The 22,361-nt window shown below is 44.0% G+C and overlaps 2 protein-coding genes across 2 annotated transcripts in view; both read right to left on the bottom strand.

The window, feature by feature from the left end:
• The window catches only part of LOC121836517 (acyl-CoA ligase lcsD-like), a 33,522-nt gene extending 27,613 nt beyond the window's left edge, over window positions 1-5,909 (bottom strand). Inside the window, exon 1 of the mRNA XM_042291431.1 lies at window positions 5,891-5,909. Within this exon, the coding sequence (XP_042147365.1) occupies window positions 5,891-5,909 (19 nt within the window). The remainder of the gene's footprint in view (window positions 1-5,890) is intronic.
• A 9,350-nt stretch (window positions 5,910-15,259) lies between these two features.
• On the bottom strand, window positions 15,260-21,128 carry LOC115308336 (sulfotransferase 1E1-like). The gene is made up of 2 exons (XM_029966220.4): window positions 21,003-21,128; window positions 15,260-16,264 (listed from the first exon to the last, which is right to left on the bottom strand). The coding sequence occupies exons 1-2, from the start codon at window positions 21,126-21,128 to the stop codon at window positions 15,260-15,262; spliced, it is 1,131 nt and encodes a 376-aa protein (XP_029822080.2).
• Window positions 21,129-22,361: the final 1,233 nt, after the last annotated feature.

Raw genomic sequence — 22,361 nt, forward strand, 5'->3', positions numbered from 1 at the left:
ATACGCACATTCGCGTTTGAGCGCGGTGCGTTCCGTAGCGGCAAGCGGACGCGTTGCGTTGCGAAGACCGCTTGCGCCAAGCTTGTACGCACAGTTGCGTTGACACGCAGTCAACCGCAGTCAAGAGCCAATAAGAACGCGCTATCGTCGCTAGTGGCTCACCAATAGTAAGCGAAATCCAAGGCAACATGGCGGCGCACAGCGACAGCGTCGGTGTTCGATCTTGGGACAATCTCGCCGGCTTCCCCGACATTTTGTCAAGCTTGAACCATCGCAGCCTTGGAAAATACAGCCCCCACCGCTCCCCAAAACGAAAAAGCAAGCACTGCGACAAGTTGAACGAGTCTCTACTCGCTTGTGTCGCGCTACCGAGCGTTGCGGAAGGCGCGCGTCGCTCTGCAAGCGACCGGGCCTGGCCGCAAGGACTCCGCAACGCACTCAAACGCGTTCAAACGCGAATGTGCGTATGGCCCTTTGAAGGGCCATACGCACATTTGCGTTTGAATGCGTTTGAGTGCGTTGCGGAGTCCTTGCGGCCAGGCGCGGTCGCTTGCAGAGCGACGCGCGCCTTCCCGCAACGCTCGGTAGCGCGACGCAAGCGAGTAGAGACTCGCTCAACTTTCCGAAGCGTTGCGGTGCGTTCGAGTGCGTTCGACCAATCAGAAACCGAAAGAGGAGAGGGGATGACGTGTTCGCTCGCCCCACCCGGCCGACTCGGCGAGACGTATCCGGTTCGCGGGTCGCAGTGCTTGCTTTTTCGTTTTGGGGAGCGGTGGGGACTGTATTTTCCAAGGCTGCGATGGTTCAAGCTTGACAGAACGTTGGGGAAGCCGGCGAGATTGTCCCAAGATAGAACACCGACGCTGTCGCCGTGCGCCGCCATGTTGCCTTGGATTTCGCTTACTATTGGTGAGCAACTAGCGACGATAACGCGTTCTTATTGGCTCTTGACTGCGGTTGACTGCGTGTCAACGCAACTGTGCGTACAAGCTTGGCGCAAGCGGTCTTCGCAACGCAACGCGTCCGCTTGCCGCTACGGAACGCACCGCGCTCAAACGCGAATGTGCGTATGGGCCTTAAGAAGCGATGCCGGGTTGTGGTGCAAGAGTCCAACTTCAAAAATTGTTTTCTCGCTTTAAACAAAAATCACTTTGATTGAACTTTCAGAATCAAAAGACCATCGATTGTTCTTTCAAACACAGCATATTTTGTATTTTTACTTGGACCACCTCAGAGTAAAATAAACGGCTGTGTATGCGTCAAAACGCACTTTTTGGCAACTTCAGGATTTTCTTTTATTGCGAGATATTTAAATGAGTGGTTTAAACTTTCTTTTATAGATGATATACCTGCAGGGAAGCCGGCAAAAAGTTATATTAAGTCCCCGGAGCAATTAGATATTTTTATAAAACACCAAAAAATAAAAATGTTAAAAAATGTGTTTTTAAAAAAATATTTAAATTAAGCGAAACTGCGCAAGTCCAAACACATTGCAAGTCGAAAGCCATGCAGATTTATGAACGAAATATTGTTGCGTGTTACATAAAAAAGTTGATTTTTCATAAATTATAGTGTGATACCTAGTTTCACGCAATTTTTAAAAGTTAAAACCGCGCTCACGCCATCAAAAAAAAATTTCGTCAAAAATATCTTAGGGCATGGTTACACACAATGCGGCAAAAGTCCATGAATTCTTTTTTTTTTTAGAAATGGAAGGTAGGTTGAGCGCGACGCCTGGGACGTTTGACATGGGATGACCCCATAGTGACACCAATCAAGTTGCCTTCTCAGAAATGATCATAAATAAACGTCAAGAGGACCTGACAACACGCTGTTAAGTCGATGTCTTCCTGATTTTTTCGTGAAAGAAAGATGGACTTTTACTTTTTTTTTGCTGCATTTGTTTTGCGCATGACCAAAACTAGCTTAGATGTTTGTTTTTTTGGGGGGAAAGAGTTGGATTTGCCACTCTTTGGTTCAGCGAATGCAACTTAGAAGACAAGGAAAATGTGAATGCAACTTAGAAGACAAGGAAAATGTGAATGCAACTTAGAAGACCGCCTAGCATGCGTGGCCAGGGCTTCCTGCAACGTCTCACAACGAGTGCGACGCTACGCGGTGACGCCTAAAGCCACTTAATGCTCAAAGAGCACCGAATTCCGTTCAGTCCGCTTACTGGAAGTCAATCCCGGAGAATACAGTTCTGATTGGCTGGTTTAACCCGCGGCGGAAGTTATCAGTCGGCCATTTTGCAGCCGGGCCAAGTACAACAACATAAAAAAACTTTTAGCCTTTCCACTTTGGTGAACAAGGAAGACCAGCGAAGCTGTACTGTGGTGGGAATGAAGTAATGGCCGGCCGCAAGTCGCCAAGCCAGAGTGGAAAGGCTCGAAAGGTTGCGCCATCTATGAACGACGGCGGCAAGCAGACAACCGGCAACCTCAACACTCTGGACAGCTACCGCCATCTATGAGTGACGGCGGCAACCAGAGTTTTGTGTCGATATTTCTTTGCGCGAGACACGATCTTGGGGAAACTAGGGCCCTTAAAGGGACACTGACAGGGTATTTATGCTCGCTGAAGTGTTTAGTTGTACGTGACATATGAGAGCTCAACTACCTAGAACAGAATTTGCGGCTCGAAATTCGGTTTCTTTCCGCCCGAAAACCGCCGATCAAGAACTGGCCGGTTCGAGTCTCGCTCACTCTCTTTTCCGCGGTCACGGGCCATTTTCTAAGGTATCGATGCGACCACCAAATTTAATCAAGTCGTTGGTCACTGAAGGCGCACACTCAATATTAAAAATAGAAAAAAATATTAAACCCATTTTTTGTGGCTTCTAAAAAGCTGCAAATACGTTGATTGAAAAAAAAGTTCCACAGACAACCGGAAGCATTCTGTGCGTGCGTCGTTTCGCGTATCGTGGGACTCGCAGGGACGGCGATGGCAGCGGACGACGAACTGTCGTTCGCGGTACCGGCGAATTTTGTCTACCTTTAAAAGAGAAATTTGGGACTGGTCAAAAGAATTGGTATTCATCCCGTACGACACGCCCGACCACCAAGCCGATTTGCACGAAGACGTCGCCGAGCCGTCGCTCCCTTCTTGTGGCTGAAGACATCGCTCGCGCAAACGTCAAGCGCGACGTGTCTACTTCGAGTTGAATATGCACGCGTACGATTTCTTTACCAGGTGAGAATGTCGCCAATGCGTGGTGCATCCCGACTTCGACCCGGGAGTGCTTTTGCTACAGGAAAATCGGCAGCAAACTTTCCAACTTACAGTTTATCGGCTGAATCGTTACTAAGGAAAGAGATCTCCCAGTTTCGATGCGCCCCAGTAGCTCAGTGGGAAAGACGTCCGCGTCACACGCGGTAGGGCTGGGTTCGAACCCCGTGAAACTCCTTTTTTTTTTTTTGTTTTTTATAAAATATTTTTTGATGTCTTCATTTCTTTTTTTTTTTTTACAATTATTGCTGAAGAAACAAAAAACAAAACAAAAAAAAAAAAATGTGGACGACACGTCGCTGAATTAAATGGTATGGGATTTCCTTTTTGACTCCTGCGAACTCAATGTAGTCACTTTTCACAAAATGCAAGGAGCATATAAATCAGGTAGCGTCCGCTTTCCGATGTGCCCGTAAATGTTCTACAGGAATTGCAGCCAGCCATTGGTCCCGATCCCGTTGATCTATCGGAAACTCTGTCGCACAATGCCCCTTCTGTTTCGGACGCAGGACATGTGAGCTAGCTCTTCACGCAACATCTTGGGTGTATTCTTTTCGGAGCCCATCAAAATTCACCACGGGCACTCACTACTCATCTCCAACTCCTCAATGTACAAAACGACTCATCTTGGAGTACAGAACAACGAGCGGAACATACATAACTGCAAAAGAATCCCACGGCGAACAGTTCCCGTACGCCGCATGTCGTCTGCTACGGGAAAAAGGAAAAAACAAACAAACAAAAAAAAAAAAACACGGTCGGGTGTAGCCACGTGACTTCCGCCACTCACTCTCTTTTCTCCACTTCTCCGACCTCCGTCGGGTTTCGGTTTCGGTTTCGAGCAGTTGCGTCTTTTGGCTTTATTAAAAAAATACGCGACTCTGTTGCAAAATAATAATTGGGTAGTCCTATGACACCATAATGAAGCGCCTGGCAAAAAATTTAAAAAAAAGTTTGGGGGGTGTCAGTGTCCCTTTAATAGCTCCGCTGTAAAACGTATACGAAACGTTTCCGCGTTTCTGCCGTATTACGGCTACAGCGAGTATGCACGGGTGTGTGCTCTGAGCATCGACGAGTTAGGACAGAACGGAGGGTGCATTGATTTTCTCTTGATTGTTTTATATCAAGCAGCCGCTAATCTGGTTCGCCGAAGAAGATCACCGGCTTGTTTTCTCGCTCCGGTGGCGCTGGTGCTGCTTTTGAGACTGTACGCCTCAGACACTAAGCCTAACACTCGACTCCGATGTGTTTCGAGGCGAGAGGAAGAGACGAGACAGCGAGGAGCAAGTCACGAATCGCTCAGAACGCAGAAAGAACCTCAATAAAAACGAACCAGGGTCGCCACAGATTAGGAAAGTGGATTGAAGAGTTCGCCGAGAACGAACGCCACGCTGTACGCGCCTCGCATCGACTGCACAGGGCAGCCCAATTTTGGAGACGGGTTAGAGCCAGAGCCAACGTTTCTAGATTACCTCAGTTGAGGAACTCCTGCGAGAGAGTATACCCCCCCCCCCCCCCCCCCCCTCACTCACTTCAGTCCGCCTCCCGTCATTCGAAGCGCCATCTAGATTTTCGTTTACGAACTGTGTGATCCATAGTACGGAGGACCGCCATCTAGACGCTGCGCTTCGAAACGTTCGCATCCCATAGAATACACTTCAGTTACCAAAGCAGCCGTCCTGCGAGTCAACCGACGGGAGGCGAATCGTGGTGAGTGACGAGGGGTTCTGCTCCTTTATGCATCAGTGTCTCTGAGCAGTTCCGTAACGGAACTAATCTAATAACGTTGGCCAAAGCCGTGTATTGGGAGAGTTTGGGCATACATTGGTTTCAATAGGCGAGCATCTCGGATCCAACCACAGACCGCGAAAGAACCCTTAGCAATGGTCATGGGCTCTTTAAAAATGTGACTCGACTAATCTAAGACGTTTTAGCGTCGCCAGAGTAAAAAGGTATAACCCTTGGTGACTGAAAACTTTGCGCATGTGAGATTTTCGTCACATCTATATTCAGCGGTAGAATGAACGAATGTCGCTATAAGCCAAGGCCGGTTTGCTAGTAACGGCGTCTCAGCTGAGACTGGGGGAAAGAAAGCACTGCCAAAGCCATCGCACGAGCTGAGCGGGACTCAAGCCGCGTCTCAAGACGCTCGCGCGCCCCACCCTTCACACTGTTTTCTTTCTCCCAGTCTCAGCTGAGACGCTGTTCTAGCAAGCCGGTCCAGAGCAAACTGTTACTGAGACACCGAAATTGAACGCTTCTATTTCACGTTTTAAATGTCGTTTCCCATATTGTGACGTCGCGGTCTTCTGATTGATCGATGCTGTGTCGCCACTTTTGGTTTACACTCTAACCCCAGGGGGAGTATTCGGCGCTGGCGGCGGCCTCTGCTCTACCCCTTGGACAAACTCTCCGAATATACGGCTCTGGTTGGAGCGCGACTGCTGCACCGCGACTCGGTTCTACAATGAAGCTTGGGAGTTTCGGTAGTCTAAGAACATTCATTGACCCTAGTGACGCCAAGACAGACGCGTCCCTCTGCTCCGAGGCGGCGTTTCTCGTCGAGCATAAAGCGTTTGCCGCTTGGCGCGCGTCCGGTATCCACCAACGATGACGTCACAGATAGACTATGTCTTCTAGGTGGTCCTTACAATGTACCTACCATGTCCCTTTATTCGCATTATGCGCGAAATGCATTCTCTTACTAAGTTCGTCTTGTGTTTCTGCCATCGGAAGTGAAACAACTAACGTCCGCAGGTGACCTTCCCGAGATCCGGCACTCACTGGGTTCAGCAAATCATCGAGCTTCTTCTGTACAAAGGAGAGTCCGCAAAGTCACTCACCGAATTCACCACGCGGGCCCCATTCTTGGAGCTGCACGGAGCACCGAAAACCGACGGTCCCAGGCTATTACGAACACACATGCCATTAGAGAAACTCCAACTTTGTGAGAAAGCAAAGTACATCTATGTGGCCAGGAATCCTTGCGACTGCTGCGTGTCAAACTTTCACATGATGGAGGACCTTCCGGCGTACCAGTACAAGGACAGTACCTTCGAGCAGTTCTTTGAAGCGTTCCTGACTGGACAGCTCGGCTTCGGCAGCTACTTTGATCACGTGCTGTCGGGTTGGAAGCGCCGGCACGACACCAATTTTTTTTTCGTAACCTACAAAGGAGCTCTACGAGAACAAGGCTGATGTTGTCCTCAGCAGTGTGTCAAACCGAAAAAAATACGGGTTCGGTTACGGTTCAGGTTCAGGTAAATTTATTTTGTTCCGGTTCAGTTCCGGTTCGATTAATTCGATTCGCGAACCGGTTCGGGGCGCTGAACCGGTTCGCGAACCGGTTCGGAAATTATAAATGAAAATTGCAACATCAAAATAAATTACAAATAAAACATCTGAAATCAGCACATACGAAACGGGATACATCGTAGTGTAAGGCTCAGGGATTTCTACCAGGAATGGTTTCTTTATGTGCACTCAAAGGTTACCTGACCGACGTTTACGCATTCGGACTTCATCTAATTGGGTCCGACGCAGTAGCTGTAAAACCCGCGACCTCCTTACAAACCCATTTACAAGTAGAACTCGCTAACTATCCCGCCACCTCGTCGTGTAAGCAATTGAAGGAACAGTGGGGAGAAAATACAGCTTTCTTTATTTGAACTAGCCTTCGGTAACTCAAATTATACCCTTAAAGAAGTTTTCATTAAACAAGATACGGAATATGAAAAACACTTCACCGAACGCAACGCCAGAAGGACGTAATAGGATAAATATTAAAATAGAAGAGTTCGCTGTGTCACAAACATGTTAGCTTCTAAGTGCCTATACGAAACCGGATGCATCGTGGTGCTGGCTTTCGTCAGCGGCCGCCACTCGCACAAAACTAACTACACCGCACACTATATTACCTGGACGTCTAAAGGGATGCGGGAGAAGGTAACCACTTCTGTTCCAGTGACCACGTGGTTACTATGAGGTGCTGCTTTATGACCAACGCAATACTGGTTCCTATGTCAAGATTCATGGATGCAGCGTTTATATTCCTAAGTCTGAGTGGAGAAGAAAAATATGTAAGCGAGGTGTGTGTCAGTAGACGGCACTTAAAAAACAAATGGCATTGATAGCACATTCATTGTCAACAGCGCGTGGCCGAACCGTCTTGACATAAGCCGGTAACCGTTATTTTTTTTCCGGTTCAGTTCCGGTTCGTGTTCATCGCGATAACAATATAAGGGTTCGGGCTCGGGTTCAGTTCCGGAAAAAATACCGGTTCGGTTTCGGTTTTCGGTTCGGTTCGGTCCGGTTCGACACCCTGGTCCTCAGGCTAGCCGAATTCCTGGGAGAGGACTACCGGAAATCGCTGGTGGACGACTAAGAGTTTTATGAGAATGTATTGCAAAAGAGTTCTTTTTCTTTTATGCAAGAACTTATGAAGTCGAATACCGCCGAGATGATCAAGGTGTTCAACGCAAAATTGGTATTTAATGGTGCGTTACAAAATTTGTCTCAAGATAGTGTGATAACTCAGGAAGAGGCTAACCTTGTTCGTAAAGGTTCCGTGGGTGGCTGGAAACCCTACTTCTCAAATGAGAACATGGGAAGAATGCAGTCGGTACTTGATGAGAAATTTGGAATTAGCGATATTTGTAAAACAGTTTGCGAACTTTTTTCAGTGTGTTCCCTGGTTTTCTGGGGATGAGCTTTCTCAGAGTGTTTGAGTTTGCAACTTTTAGCAGTGATAGGATCAAAATAATGTAATGTGTACTTATTCACAAAAAAAATGATTGGTAAGAGCAGACCTCAAAAGTACAGTATCAGTTTTAGATGCAATTGGTCCGGGAAGGGGGTTCCAGTCCAGGAATGTGCGAGGAAGGAAAGAAGATTGGAATGTAGATGTGATAGCGATAGGTACCTCAAATTTGTGCTGGTGATCATGACGAGCAGAAATATAAAGGAGACGGGGGATTAATTTGTTGCGAAGCACAGAGTTATAAAACTAAAGTTTGTAAAATAAAGAGAGGTGTGAAAACTAACGTCACAGAAAGAGGGGCGGGAGTGACAACATTGATTTCATAGAAGCGACGCTGATGTATAATGATAATTGGAATGGATAAAACGAGCGGATCTATTTTGAATGGTTTCCAACGCGGCTTGTTTGGGATCCCAGACAGAGGCTGCATATTCTAACTTCGGTCAAACTAGAGCTTTATAAAGAATTAGCTTGAGGGAAACAAGACCTAATAAAACGTTACGCCTGAGGTAGCCTAACATACGGTTCGTATGAAATGTGATATATTGAACATGTGTTTTACATGAGAGGTTAGAAGTTATATGTACACCTAAATATTTGTAAGAAGATACCGTTTCAAGCTGAGCCTGACTAAGAAAGTAGTTTCGAGTTTTATGTGACTTGCGAGATACACGCATGGACTTACATTTGTTAGTATTAAGCGTCATAGACCATAGGTCACACCACTGGTAAAGAGCGTTAATGTCAGATTTAAGCATGATGTTATCACAATCATTAAACTTCTCACGGTAAATCACACAGTTGTCAGAAAATAAACAAATAGTCGAGGAAACATTAAGAGGGGAGTCGTTAATATATATAAAAAGATAAAGGTCCTAAAACTGGTACTTGGGGAACCCCAGAGGCTACAAACGAAAGAGAAGAGTTACTATCATTTACTGTAACAAATTGTGACCGCAATGATAGAAAAGATTGAATACATGCAAGAACGTTACCAGCTATGTTAAACTTGGACAGTTTCAGAGTAGGTAGTTTATGAGATACTTTATCGAACGCTTTGAAGAAATCTAGGAAAATTCAGTCTGCCTCGGATCCTCGGTCCAGGATGCAGTGAAGGTCATATGTGAATGATAAAAGCTGTCTCGCATGAAAAGGTTCTTCGAAATTTATGTTGGGATAGACAGAAGAAGTTGTGAAATTCTAAGAAATAGACAAGGCTGGAACATATTACATGCTCAAGGAGTTTGTAAGGAACACTGGTGATAGAGATTGGGCAATAATTTAAAGGGGAATGTTTGTCACCAGTCTTGTAGAAGAGAACCACCTTCCCGACCTTCATCTCTAAAGAGAGAAAATGATCTCTAATGGACTGATCAAAAGGTTTAGTTAAAATAAGAAAAGAGCAATGCTTTGTATTTTGCAGAAACTTCGAACTAACACCCTCCACTTCCGCTGATTGCGACGACCTTAATGGTTCCATGACGATAAACAAGTGTGAGAGACTTATGGTACACTTCCTCAGAAACGATAATTCTGTGTATATTTACTCTCTCAGTCAGCGTATGTTTTGAATGTACTCCAGAAACAAATGACGCAGTAAACATCCTGAGCCTGTTTAAACCTTCTTTTTATACTGGGAAAATTTTTTATTCGAGAAACAAAAAAAAACAAAAACAAAAAGGAATTAACCTAATGAATTTTTGCGAAATGCTGTAGATACACTGGTACGAATTATCCGTTCACATTCTTATGTGGCATAGTTGGTGTTTTAAATAAAAGGTTGTATTATGATTGCACATCTTAATGGTTGGAACAATGCGTTTAGCTTTTAAAGTGTGTTGCCGTGCTGGTCACGAAGATATTCTCTTGTGACAATACTGTCAAACCACCTCAAAGTAAAGGCGCTGATTGAAGATGTAAAACCATCGAAGCAAGACTCTGTGAGATATAGCGGAGGTTATAAAGCGTTAAAAAATTATTAGAACGAACGATAGTTGCGACGTGGTTGCTGAAATGACGTCATATTTTATATGCACGATTGTATTTTTCGCAGTATACTAACATCGTAATGGTATTAGTAATTTGAAATAAATTTTCTGCTGCCTTTTATTTTGTTAGGGGGCAACGGGGTTTGTGAGATTAGTCAGCTTATCAATTAAACAAAACAGTTACGAGCAAATATTATATATATATATATATATATATATATATATATGCATGGGTGCTTTAGCTCAAATCGTGCAGGCAAAAAGGGTGAAATTTTTAATTTCGTTGCAAAATATTTATGTCATGGCTTCGTCTCTGAAAACGCAGTAACCACAAACCGCAAGTTCGTCGGATTTTTCATTCTCGACTCACGAATTTTAAAAGAGGCCGCGGTGGAAAGCATTGTTTTTCACATCCGTCATGGGTCGGATGTTTCACTCGATCTCCTTGCGTGGAGTTTGAGTCCACATTACGTTAACTTTTTTCAAGCACTCTGTGAGCACATTTAAAAGGCTCTGATACCATAAAATAATTTTATGCGTTTTGCTTTTTTTCTGTAAAAATGTCAAATACGCCCCCTCGGTTAATTGTTGACGAACTTTGACAATTAAATACTAACGATCTACTTGGGTTACATAAATATCTTTTACGCCTACGGAGAGCTCAAAACACGCTCTTTATATATAATACGAAATCACTCAGTTGCAATAAATATCCTTTGAGGGACGTTTACGTTCATTTTATCCGAAAACCAAAAAGTACGAATTTTAAAACCGACTTTCTAAAAAAAAAAAAACATTTTTTTATTTATTTTTTAATGTAGATATTATAGTTGTCTACTTGGAAACTTGGAAATTAAGTCGAGAAAGTGTGTATTTGTTTCTATGTTCTATATTTAAGCCCCATATCGGAAAAGGACATCTTCGTTTTGCAAGACCGAAGTCAGACATGGCGACCCGTGTGTTTCTATGAATTATGAAAAAGTTTTCTTGAATTTTTGTCTGCCTTTTTGTTATAAATTATAAGCGTATTTTTTGGTATTGAATAGTTATTAATGTTTTGATAAGAGTAGGAAACCAGGAGAAACATATCTAACCAAATCAGCAGACCTAATAGACATTCAATATCGAAAATGCACAGACGTTGTATTGTTTCGCTTTAAGAAACTTTCACTGTAGACTAGCATGACTAGCTATTAGCTGTCATATTACTAAGACATAGAAAGTCACCACATCATTAATATAATATACGCAATTCTTTCCGAAACCAAACGGTAGGATTTGTTCACCGCACACCGCACAGATAACCAAGGAATGGCCTTTCACTTCCGTAATATACAAACGTGATGACAATGAAACGGTCCGAAACACTCTGAGAGGCTGTTGCGGAGATGGGTATAGAATAAAAATAAATAAATAAGAATAAAATCACCCAACTCCGATCTTAACAAAAATTGCGTAAAAAAAATAAAAGATTTAGGTTCGATCGGTGGCAAGGCGATAGGTCCATGTCTGGTGGACTTTCAGACAAAGAAGTCGACGACACATAAAGGTAAAAAATATATATATATATATATTCAAGACGAAAAAACTCAGCCGCACACGGCAAAAACAAAAACCGACTCCTCCGGGCATTCCCTAAACGGGACACAACCAAATGCGCGCGAACAGGCTCTCTACAGCACCGTCAGGCCACTACGCCATAACGAAATAAACCCAACAATTAAACAATGCTAACAAACAGTTAATAAAAAACATTAGGCAAAAAAAAAAGCACGTTCAGCAGAACCGCAATCGTGAAATAAAGTTCAGCGGGCGAAGAAACACACACGATATAATAATAAAAAAAATCTTAACTGACCGACGCCTAGTCCAGTCTGACCACACTGAAGACTGGCAGGATGATGGCCGTCCAGATGATGCTCGAATCTATTCTTCCCTCTCTTACGCACAGCCACGACGGCTGTGCGGAACAGTGGCTGTGCGGAACAAAGTGAAGAATAGATTCGAGCAGCGATGCGCGAAAAGGTAACCGAGACGTAACATGCCACGAGCTTCATATCGGGAGAGCTGAGCTTTCGAGGTAGTTGCTGTAGTTACTCAAACTTTCTCTTTCCCCTTCCCTTTTTAAAAAAAAAACACGTCAGCCGATGCTAACTTTCCATCTCCGGAAGAATGCTACTCTTCACAAACGGTTATAGTTGACAAGGAGGCTGACTTCGACCCAACTACTCTCCGGGCAGAATAAACATAAGTATATTTACCAACATGCTCGTTTTTAATGTTAGTCTCTCCGGGCTCTGCTGTTTCCAAAAGAGATAACCTTTCGGAGCTATAGGATCTCCGAGGAGAAAGGTAGAGCACGGCCGTTTCAAGGGATAGGGCGCTAGAAGCTTCGGCAAATACGCGGTATTGTTTCACGCGTGCACGGATGGCTGGTTTAAAAATGTTCCCACATCACTAACGAAACCGGCCCATGCTCCTGTGTGCGTCTGCAGGATTTTTGTCCCGCGCCGCCGGTTTTATCGCGCACGTGGCATTGTTTTGGCCGGCAGAACGGTTGTTGACCGTCGACATTGTAAGGCCGTGGTGTCCTCATCCTCCCAGGCAACAGTTCTTTTGCTTTCCCTTCTGCAATACTCTGACTGACTGACTCCTCCTAGGTGGCCGTCACTGTTCGCCGCGTCAACGACACATTTGTATCACTTCACTCCTCGTGACACCCCCAGCGTGCGCTGCGATCGCTTTACTGACACGGGCCGGCCTATCTAACACAACGAGCGCGAAAGGTCGTGGCCATCTGCTGGTTCCGAAAGGGCGGAACGTTCATATAGGCCAATGAAGGCCCCGATTCAATACGACGTCTGCCGATTTCTACACTCCAAAAAAAGGGGATCACCTTACACCCTTTTGTCTCATATAATACACCCCAAAACTTCATTTCGACGTACAGCGCCCTATAGTCGAACATACGACACAAAATTTTACCAGGGGCTCGATAACGGCGCGATATAACTTATTAAACTGCTAAAGTACGTATCAAAGACCAAAGAAATAAAACACAGAGCTTTTGCAGTACGGCCATGAAAACTCCGATAATCTTTTTTGTAGTCATTCATACGTACATCAGCTATCTTAATAAGTTGTACCACACGGCTATCAAGCCCCTCGCAAACTTTGGGGCCGCCTGTTCGATTATGCGGCGCTGTACGTCGAATTGAAGTTTTGGGGTGTATTATATCGGACAAGGGGTGTAGTAATACACCTTTTTTCTGAGAGTGTACACATTAAAGATTCACGACGCTTGCTGGTCTATTAAGAAGTGTTGCTTTCTTGTATGAACTCCTCCAATGTAACTTGCCGCCTATAATAAAATTTAAATAGCCAATAAATATAACAGGGTGGAACTTCTGTATTTCATTTTTATGTGGGAACGTTGAAAAAAGGCACAAATATATTTAAGTTTGTGAAGACGCACAATTCTCAAGTCAGTTTCGAGCCGTAAAAACACGTTTTTGTACGATATGGATGCTTAAATATAAAACATACAAACAAAATACACACTTTCTCGACTTAATTTCCGAGTAGAAGCCTATCATATCTACATTTTAGCAAAAAATAAAAGGATATGTTGTTTTTTTTGTTTCTAGAAAATCGATTTCAAAATTCGTACTTTTTGGTTTTTGCATAAGATCAACGTAAACGTTCCTCATATGATATTTAATACAGCTGAGTGATCTTGTAATATATATAAGGAGCGTGTTTTGGGCTCGCCGTAGACATATGAAATATTGATGTAACCCAAGTAGATCGCCAGTATTTATTTGTCAAAGTTCATCAACAATTAACCGAGGGGGCGTTTTTGAAATTTTCACAGAAAAAAAAGCAAAACATCTAAAATTATTTCATGGTATTAGAGCCTTTCAAATATGTTCACAGAGTGCGTAAAAAAAGTTAATTTAATGTGGACTCAAAATCCACGCCAGGAGATCAAGCAAACATCCGACCCACGACGGATGTGAAAAACACTGCTTTCCGCCGCGGCTACATTTAAAATACGTAAGTCGAGAACCAAAAATCCGACGAACTTGCGGTTTGTGGCTACTGCGTTTTTAAAGACGACGCCATAACATATATTTTTTTCGGCGAAATTAAAAATGCGACCTTTTTATATATAAAGTAGAACTAAACAAGTTGAGATAGCTAAGTTCGATGCGATCTGTCCAAGATTTTTAAAACTGCGCGAAGATACATTAGTGTTTTGCATGTCTTAGATAAGGTTGGACATCAGCGGAGTTTTATTATCTTGGAGATAAAAAAGATTATCACCGAGGGAACTCTACATACTTTTAACAATCAAGTTGGGAAGGACCGTGGCAATGGTTTTTCAGTGGTTACCTAGGGCTAGCCTAGACTTCAAGCTTACCGTGGGTGCAGCTATCATTTGTTAGCCCTGGCGCCGCAGGAGTTTCCGGAATTAGTTTTTAATTTATTCGGTATAGGTTTATGAGATAGATGCCAACAAAACGATGAATTAATAATGAAATGTTTTTTTTTTCTTATTTGCTTTTGCGGCATAGCTTTTTTCTCGATGTGAAAATATTTTGTTATTTGACCTTTATTAAAACAAAAAGAACATAACATCGGACTACAATGAGGCGGCCTACAAATGGAATGTGTCGCGTATTTATTATATTCATTTATTTTTTTATATTATCTCGCTGTGTCCAGAGGGTGTTATTGCAGGAGAATTTGAGGATTGTTATTTTAAGGATACGCATTCTGCGTGTAGAAAACTATGCAAGCATTAATCTCCATTATCAAGGAAAACCAAGCAGCACAATATCTCATAAGATTTTAAAACAAACATTAAACACATTCTTAACATTTAAGAAATAAGTCATTATAAAGATTTAAAACTTTATTACTGGGTAGTCGATTTATTTCTCCAACAATACGTAGAAAAACAAGTGTCCGGAATCAGGTTCTACACGTACATTTTTTTTTATATTGCAAACGATATATGACATTTAATAAATAAAAAGATGAGGGACACAAAAGTACACTTTTATTCATTCTTGCGCAGGACAAAAGCTTCCTATAGCCTTCTGTTTTTACCACACTTGTACATAAACTTGTATCACGCACGCATTGTTTGCGAGAGCCTTCTTAGCACACTAAATTGTGCTGGTGATTCACAGAAAATCCAGAACCAGAACATAACTAAATTATAGCAGACTATTTACGGAATGCAGAATAAAACAACCACTGAAGCTCTACCCCTTAGTCATGACTTCATTCGCACACCAACTCCTGGCATGACACCAGGGGTAGATTCGTGTGCCAGGCCTTTGTGTGTGTGGGGAGGGAGGGGGAGGAAGTTACAGTGATGTAACATCATGAACATATATAATGTAAAGGGTAGATGTGACGTCACAAACGAAGGTGATTTAAATAGACGAACATTTCTTCCCAAAGGTATTTCGAGGGAAGCGTCATGACACTTCCAAAGAGTCATGACGTCAGAACCTTTGGTTCTCACCTCAATGGCGGCTTTCATCTTCTCGATGCTCCTCTTTGAAAAGTAGTGCTTCCACTCACCTACCTCACCTTGGCGGAGAATGTTCACCTCCCTTCTGTCTTCCGACTTTACCCTATTGGTTGCCGATGAGGACGCTACTAGGCCGAAGCTTTGTGCGACAATGTTCGACATCTCCTCTGGCGTGGTTGTCATCAGTTTTCTCATGAACGTCGCAGTGCTCTTCTCCATCACTTTCTGAAAGACGTCCTGGTTGGTCTCAAGCATCTTCCCGTGGTCTTCTCCTAGAAAGTACGCTAGCCTCAAGGCCACGTCGGCCTTGTCCTCGTGTAGTTCCTCGTACGTCACAAAGAAGACATTAGGCTCAGCTCTGCTACCGTATCCATACAGGACGTGACTAAAGTATTCACCGAAACCAAATTTTCCTTCGAGGAACGAGTCCACGAAATCGTCGAAGGAACCGTCTTCGAACTGGCACTGAGGTATCTCCCGAACGAAGTGGAAGCAAGAGACGCAGCAGTCCCAAGGATTCCTCGCAACGTAGACGTATTTGGCCTTCTTGCTGCATTGAAGCCTGGCCATTGAGGAGTGCGTTCGTAAGAGCCCCGGGGCTTTTGTTGCCCCAAGTTCCATCGCTTCTATGAAGGGGCTTCTGATCATGAAGTCCATGTAGTTCCTCTCGGATTCTCCCTTGTTCAATATGAGTTGGATGATCTGCTGCACCCAGTGGGTTCCAGACCTCGGGTACGTCACCTGCGGGGAACCAAGCGCAAGGGAAGCACTCCTTACACTGTTTTACTCTAAAGACATGGTTCACACTGGCGACTGTTTACGACCGTGTGCCTTCAGACCTCTTTAAAGCTCTTAGGACGTAAGAACACACCGACGCCATCTATAGGGTAGCTGTGAAACACTCAGTTTTTGTATGTATTCTGTTTAATTCACGCATGATTCTTTTTTTATTTATAAGAACGTTTGGCAATGTTATAAACCACCATTTAATATAGAGGGTATGAACATTTGATCTCGCAAACGACGCAAAACCTTCGCTCTAGGGAAATACAGTTCCAGGGTCACCTCATAGATGGCGCCAGCTTGCCAGCTCTTGTCGTAAGTGATCTCAAGAGCATTGTCCTAAGCAAACGGAAGTCTGTGAACTGACCTTAAGGCTGACCTCAGACGACGCTGCGATTCATTTGAGCCAATCATTTCAGCGCCGAAAGTGCATCTCCACGGCGCTCATTGTCTTTGTACGTCGGCTACAACAATGACGCGCAGTGCATACCCCTTGATCCTTCGCTTCCTGATGCGCGTGATTGGTTTCAAGCAGTGATAGCAAACCCACTGATACGCCGTGCGCCTTGACGATGCACTTATAGGACACGCTTGATCTGTTCCAGTAGAGTGACTATGCGGAGAGCAAATCGTCTGCTTCTTGCGTGGGAGTTGCAGTGACGTCAGAATGACGCCGAACTCCGATTAGCTTTGATTGAAAGGAGAGTGGGCAGACCTCAATGCAAAACGCCTTGAGGTCTACCCGTGATTTTGTTTTCTTCAATCAGCCAATAAGAGTTTGGCGTCCTGACGTCATCGCAAACCCTGTGCAAGAAGCAGACGCACTTGCACTCGGCATATAGTTATTAAAGTTCCATCGAATCGCACCGACGGCTGCGGTCTAATAGAGTAAAAAACGGATTATGGAAAAAAAATGACAGACGTTCACAATTATCTGTAATGCCGAATTAGAACGCAGCTCTTGAGAAGGAGCAGGGAAGGGTACTGAAGGGAGATAGTCCTAAGGGGAATTTATTGGGAAAATGTGGGACGAATTCCTGGTAAATTCCCCCGCTAAATTTAGCGGGGAAAGTCCACCGCTAAATTTGGCGCAAAAAATAACGGAAACATTTTCCCGCTAAATTCCACACTAAAATTGGCGAGAAAATTTTCCCGCTAAATTTGGCGGGTAAGTTTTCCCGCTTGATTTAGTGAAAAAAATTGGCGGAGATATTTCCCCGCTAAACCGACGAAAAAATTGCCCGCTAAATTTAGCGAAAAAAATTGGCGGAGAAATGTCTCCACTAAATTTACCAGAAAAGGTTGCCCGCTAAATTTGGCGGTAAAAATTCCCCGCTAAATATAGCGAAGAAATGTCCCCGTTAAATTTAACAAAAAAAATTGGTGGAGAAATTTTCCCGCTAAATTTGGTGGAAAATATTCCCGCGAAATTCAGTGGGGAAATTTCCCGGTAAATTTAACGGGGACATTTCCCTGCTAAATTTAGCAGGGCCCCGGAAAACAAACAGCGCAGGGACAAGGACAGCGTAGAAGGCGGTAGACAGACACAGCGCTGACTTACAACTCAGCTTTATTGGCACTGACAACCTGTATATACACACAATTTGCCCAGCCCAAAAGCCAAGAAAAGAAACAACACAAGAATGGGACTACACGTGCTCTTAGAGTAAAGCCAAGTTGTAAGTCGTTGCGGGTGTTGTACACTCTATGCCCCTGTCCTGTGGCCGGAGATACATGGGGCAGACAGAACGTTGTCTTAATGAGCGTCTAAGAGAGCATCGTTATAATGTGTCTCAGGTTGTGTCGGGGCACCTTGGGGTGCATTGCCGCGATTGCGGATGTACTCCGTTTTTTGAACGATGCGCGGTCATCAGAAAACAAAAAGATAAACTGACACGGGAGATTATAGAAGCACGCGCCATTGGACAATCGGGCTCTGAGTGTGTTAGTGCCCCGTCACTTGCCTTGACGGAAAAGGAGTGTATTTTTCTACTCAGATCGGAGAACAAAGGCGCCGGCAGATGACTCTAGGAACACGTGTAGTCCTCCTCTTGTGTTGTTTCTTTTCTTGGCTTTTGGGCCGGGAAAATTGTGTGTTTATACAGGTTGTCAGTGCCAATAAAGCACAGTTGTAAGTCAGCGATGTGTGTGTCTACCGCCTTCTACTCTGTCCTTGTCCCTGCGCTGTTTCTTTCCCGCTAATATGAATGACCACTAGCCCAATCGTCAACACTACTAAATTTTCCCTTAAATTTAGCAAAATAATTTCCCGCCAAACTTAGGTGCCGGGTGACCTCACGAGGGTGACGTCACTAGTGACCCTCCTGACCCTCGTGATATCACATATGTGACGTCATGTGTGAAGCCATAATGGGAAACGTCTCATAATGCAAAGCGCTACTACGCTGACCGCGACGGCGACGCCGACGCCGCTCAAGCCGGAAACGGGTGCGTAAGATCTGCGCTCTAATACAGGCAGTGAGGTCGAGCAGTGAAAGTAGGTAGGCTATCTGGCTAGGAAACATCATAATGCAAGCCCTGAGACAAGGTTTACATTATGATACGGTGATATATCAGTTTCTTGCAGCGCACAGAGGCCGACGATCGCAGCAAGCGATACAAGAATCTCATTCCCACAGCATGACCAGGAAAAGGTGTAAGGACAAAGCTATGACTACTATTAGATAAAAAAAAAATGGTATGTTCGCAGGGACAAGCGAAAAGTGAAACGTCATGTTCAACGTCCCAGCGCAAATCGTATCCTTCAGGTGTAATTGTACTTTGAGCTTCATATCCCTTGCCGGGTTCATCTGTTTTTTGTAGTGACTGGCTGTGGTGCCTATTGTGCAGAAAAATTAACTCACATACGTTTCTTTTTTTAGTAATAAACTTCCGTTATCGTGCCTTCACAACTATTTGTTTTCAGCAAAATAAAAAAGCTCGAACTTTTTCTTAAATTGGCAAATGGTAATTTTTTAAGATGTTGTATTTTGTGGGTATAATGTTAATCTTTGATGTGTGTGCTTGAATCTTTCATGATACATCATCGGGAAAGCATGTTTTTGTTGGGTAGCGTCAATTAATAATAATGCATATAATGCCACGTAAAGTACACATAAAACGCGCACAGGTATACGCTGACACGTCCGGTGTTTTTGAATAACAAAGGATAGTAATAAAGCTATGCGCAGCACAAGTTCGTCTGCTTCTTATGCAGGGGTTTTGGTGACGTCAGAACGCGGAACTCGGATTGGCTCTGATTAAAGGATAGCAGGTAGACTTCAGAGCAGGCTCTCTTGAAATCTACCCACAATCCTTCTATCCGAGCCAATCAGAGCTCGGCGTTCTGACGTCACCACCCCAACCCCATGCAAAAGAAGCCGACGAATTCGACGTTCCGCACTCAGAGAACAAAGTATAATCACTGCTCAGGATCAGAACGGCAGGGAGGTCTTTCATTGGGCCCCCCTCCAGCGCGAGCATGCTGCCTTCAATAACAGTTCAGGGTCCTGTGAGCTTCGAGGGACAAACGCTGCCAAAGTGTAACGGAAGGCAACGTGAGCGTGTCCGTGTTCGGGCGTCAGAGAAAGACATTCTCTCGTGCTCATACTTTCATTGGCCGTACCGGTGAACAAGGTTCACTTTGTAAAGTTACTCGTGATTGCATTTTATATCTCTATGCGGTCAGAAACTGATGCAGAGGAGGAAACGTGTCCGCGTGGGAACGCCAGAACGCCGAACTCTGTTCGAATGATTAGTGGGTAGACCTAAGGCTAGCCGCCTTTTTCTCTACTGCACACGTCGAACGAGCTCGAAGAATACAGTGGAAACAAAGGCAGCTGTCTTTATGTCTACCCACTAACCATTCGAACGGGAGCTCGGTGTCCTGTCGTCCTGCGTGTTCTCGTCTCCTCCCCTCGCTCAGTTTCGGTCCGTATAGCAAGATGATCCGCGTGGTTTGATATGCGTACAACTTTCCGGCTACCATTCGCTTAATGTTCATAATACTATTTAAAAAAAAACGATAATAATGATATCAAAAAGGTCTAAGGTTACTAATGCTTTAGTTAATAGTTACCATTAGCAGCTATAAAGCCTTTTTGTGTGGTGCATTGCATTCCATATCCCAAATGAAATAAACGGTTCAAACTTCTGGAAGCAAATTAAATGACCGCTATGTGAAGTACACAGTTAAGGACGCAAGGTGAAGCGTTATACTTAACTGTGCGAATCACCCTTGTAAAGCGAAAGGCACGTTTTTTGTTTGTGTATGCTTTTAAAGTGAGAATAGACCAACTCAACCTGCTGACGTCACTCCACTGTGGTGGAGCTGCTGTCGGTACTGCGCATGCGCAAACGTTTCACTCCTCCCGAATTTGGTTTCTGCGCACGGGTAGTGCCCACACCTGGTGTGGGCAAAACGGGCTTGCTTGTAAACGCTGTGTTGGTGTTATAGTATTCCGTTTCACTTTAAATACAACCGCAGATAACGCTACGATCAGATAGAGCAAATCAGGTAGCACCAAAAGTGCATCGTCATGGAACTCGTCACTTTTGTGGAGTTGCTACCAACGGCTAGCTCAATCACGTACAGAAACAAAGCTCAGGAGAACGGCGCATAGGGTATAACTTTCCTTCTTTAAAGTAGCAATACAGGCAATTCAACATGCTTAAAGAAAGAAGAAAACATACTGACCTGAATAATGTCTCCCTGTTGTGGCTCCAACAGGGGGATTCTCTCGTAAAGCACCGGATTGAAGTAAGGGAAGATGGCGTCGCCCCCTGCGTCGACGGTCACGGGAACCTTTCTGGTCTCTCCCATGATTCTTTTGGTAGGTGCAGAAATGGTCGCGTGCAAGGCCTTTCACCTGAACAAAAAGAAACGATACCTGCACGTTTAGTACTTTCTTCGCTTTTTCAGCCTTTTTTTTATTTCATCGATAACCATTTTGTAGCATCAGATCACTAGAACTCTTTATACATGTACCCCCCCCCCCCCCCCCGACCCCCGCCAAGGTTGCACAGTTTTTTGGACCAAGCTTGGTTAGTGCCTGGGAAATCCGGTTAATAAAATGACCGAAGAAGTCAAGGAAGAGCCAAACTTGACCTTCTTCAGTCAGAGTCTGTGAGTTTTGGCACTAATTGGGACACTGAGTGCCAAAGTTTGGCCTTATACTGCTGGTAGTTCGTTAGTCATCCGTCATCTTTGGGCTTAAACAACCAAAAAATTAAGTGTCAAAGTTAGGCCTCATTCCCGGCTGTTTGGTTTTAATGTGACATTTTAGGGCCTAAATTACAAAACAAAGTGCCAGACTAACTCTTCGTGGCGATGTGGGGGGAAGGGGGTTTCATTCTCAACAAGTTTTTGGCATAAAAGAATCAAAAAATCTGTTAGTGCTGCAATGAGGTATGGCAACTTTGTACTGCTGATCAACCCGGGATGAAAGGTAAGAAGGGTGTAAAAAGAGTTCCTGTTTAAGAACTGGTTTATGAAAAAATATTTTACGAAAAACAGAAAGACGCGCAATTTTTCTTCGAAACATTAGTTCAGGAATACCAGCATTAGACTTCTTTAGTGACACGCTAGCAAAGCGGTAATAATTAGAGTTAATAAAACGGGCTGATCCATTTTGAACAGATTCAATGACATCAATAAGATTACGTTGTGCTGGATCCCATATCGCAGAAGCATATTCGAGCTTTGGGCGGATGAGTGTACGGTAAAGAAGAAGCTTAAGAGAAAAAAAGGGTTGAGCAAAATTTCGACTTAAGTAGCCGAGGATGCGATTAGAATTATTAATAACGTAGTTAACGTGGGTTTGCCATGAGACGTCATTAGTTACGTGAACTCCATGGTATTTGTAACAAATGATATGCTCAAGGGAAATATCGTTAATCTTGTAATCACATTATAGAGAGGGATTAGGGCGGCGTGAGAAAGTCATACTTTTACAATTGTTAATGTTAAGGGTCATAAGCCATTTATTACACCAGGTAGAGATGTGGTTGAGATAGGAATTGAGAATAGATTGATCGTATGGGTCAGTTATTTTGG

This window comes from Ixodes scapularis, unplaced genomic scaffold, assembly GCF_016920785.2.
Source record: "Ixodes scapularis isolate PalLabHiFi unplaced genomic scaffold, ASM1692078v2 PGA_scaffold2__306_contigs__length_199485367, whole genome shotgun sequence".
NCBI classification, from domain to species: domain Eukaryota; kingdom Metazoa; phylum Arthropoda; class Arachnida; order Ixodida; family Ixodidae; genus Ixodes; species Ixodes scapularis.

Excerpts from the sequence above, each read along its gene's own strand:
- LOC115308336 (XM_029966220.4), bottom strand. The coding sequence starts at position 21,128 with ATGGGAGAGACCAGAAAGGTTCCCGTGACCGTCGACGCAGGGGGCGAC. Across the intron at positions 16,265-21,002 it reads AACAGGGAGACATTATTCAG|GTGACGTACCCGAGGTCTGG; the intron begins GTCAGTATGTTT and ends GGTTCCCCGCAG.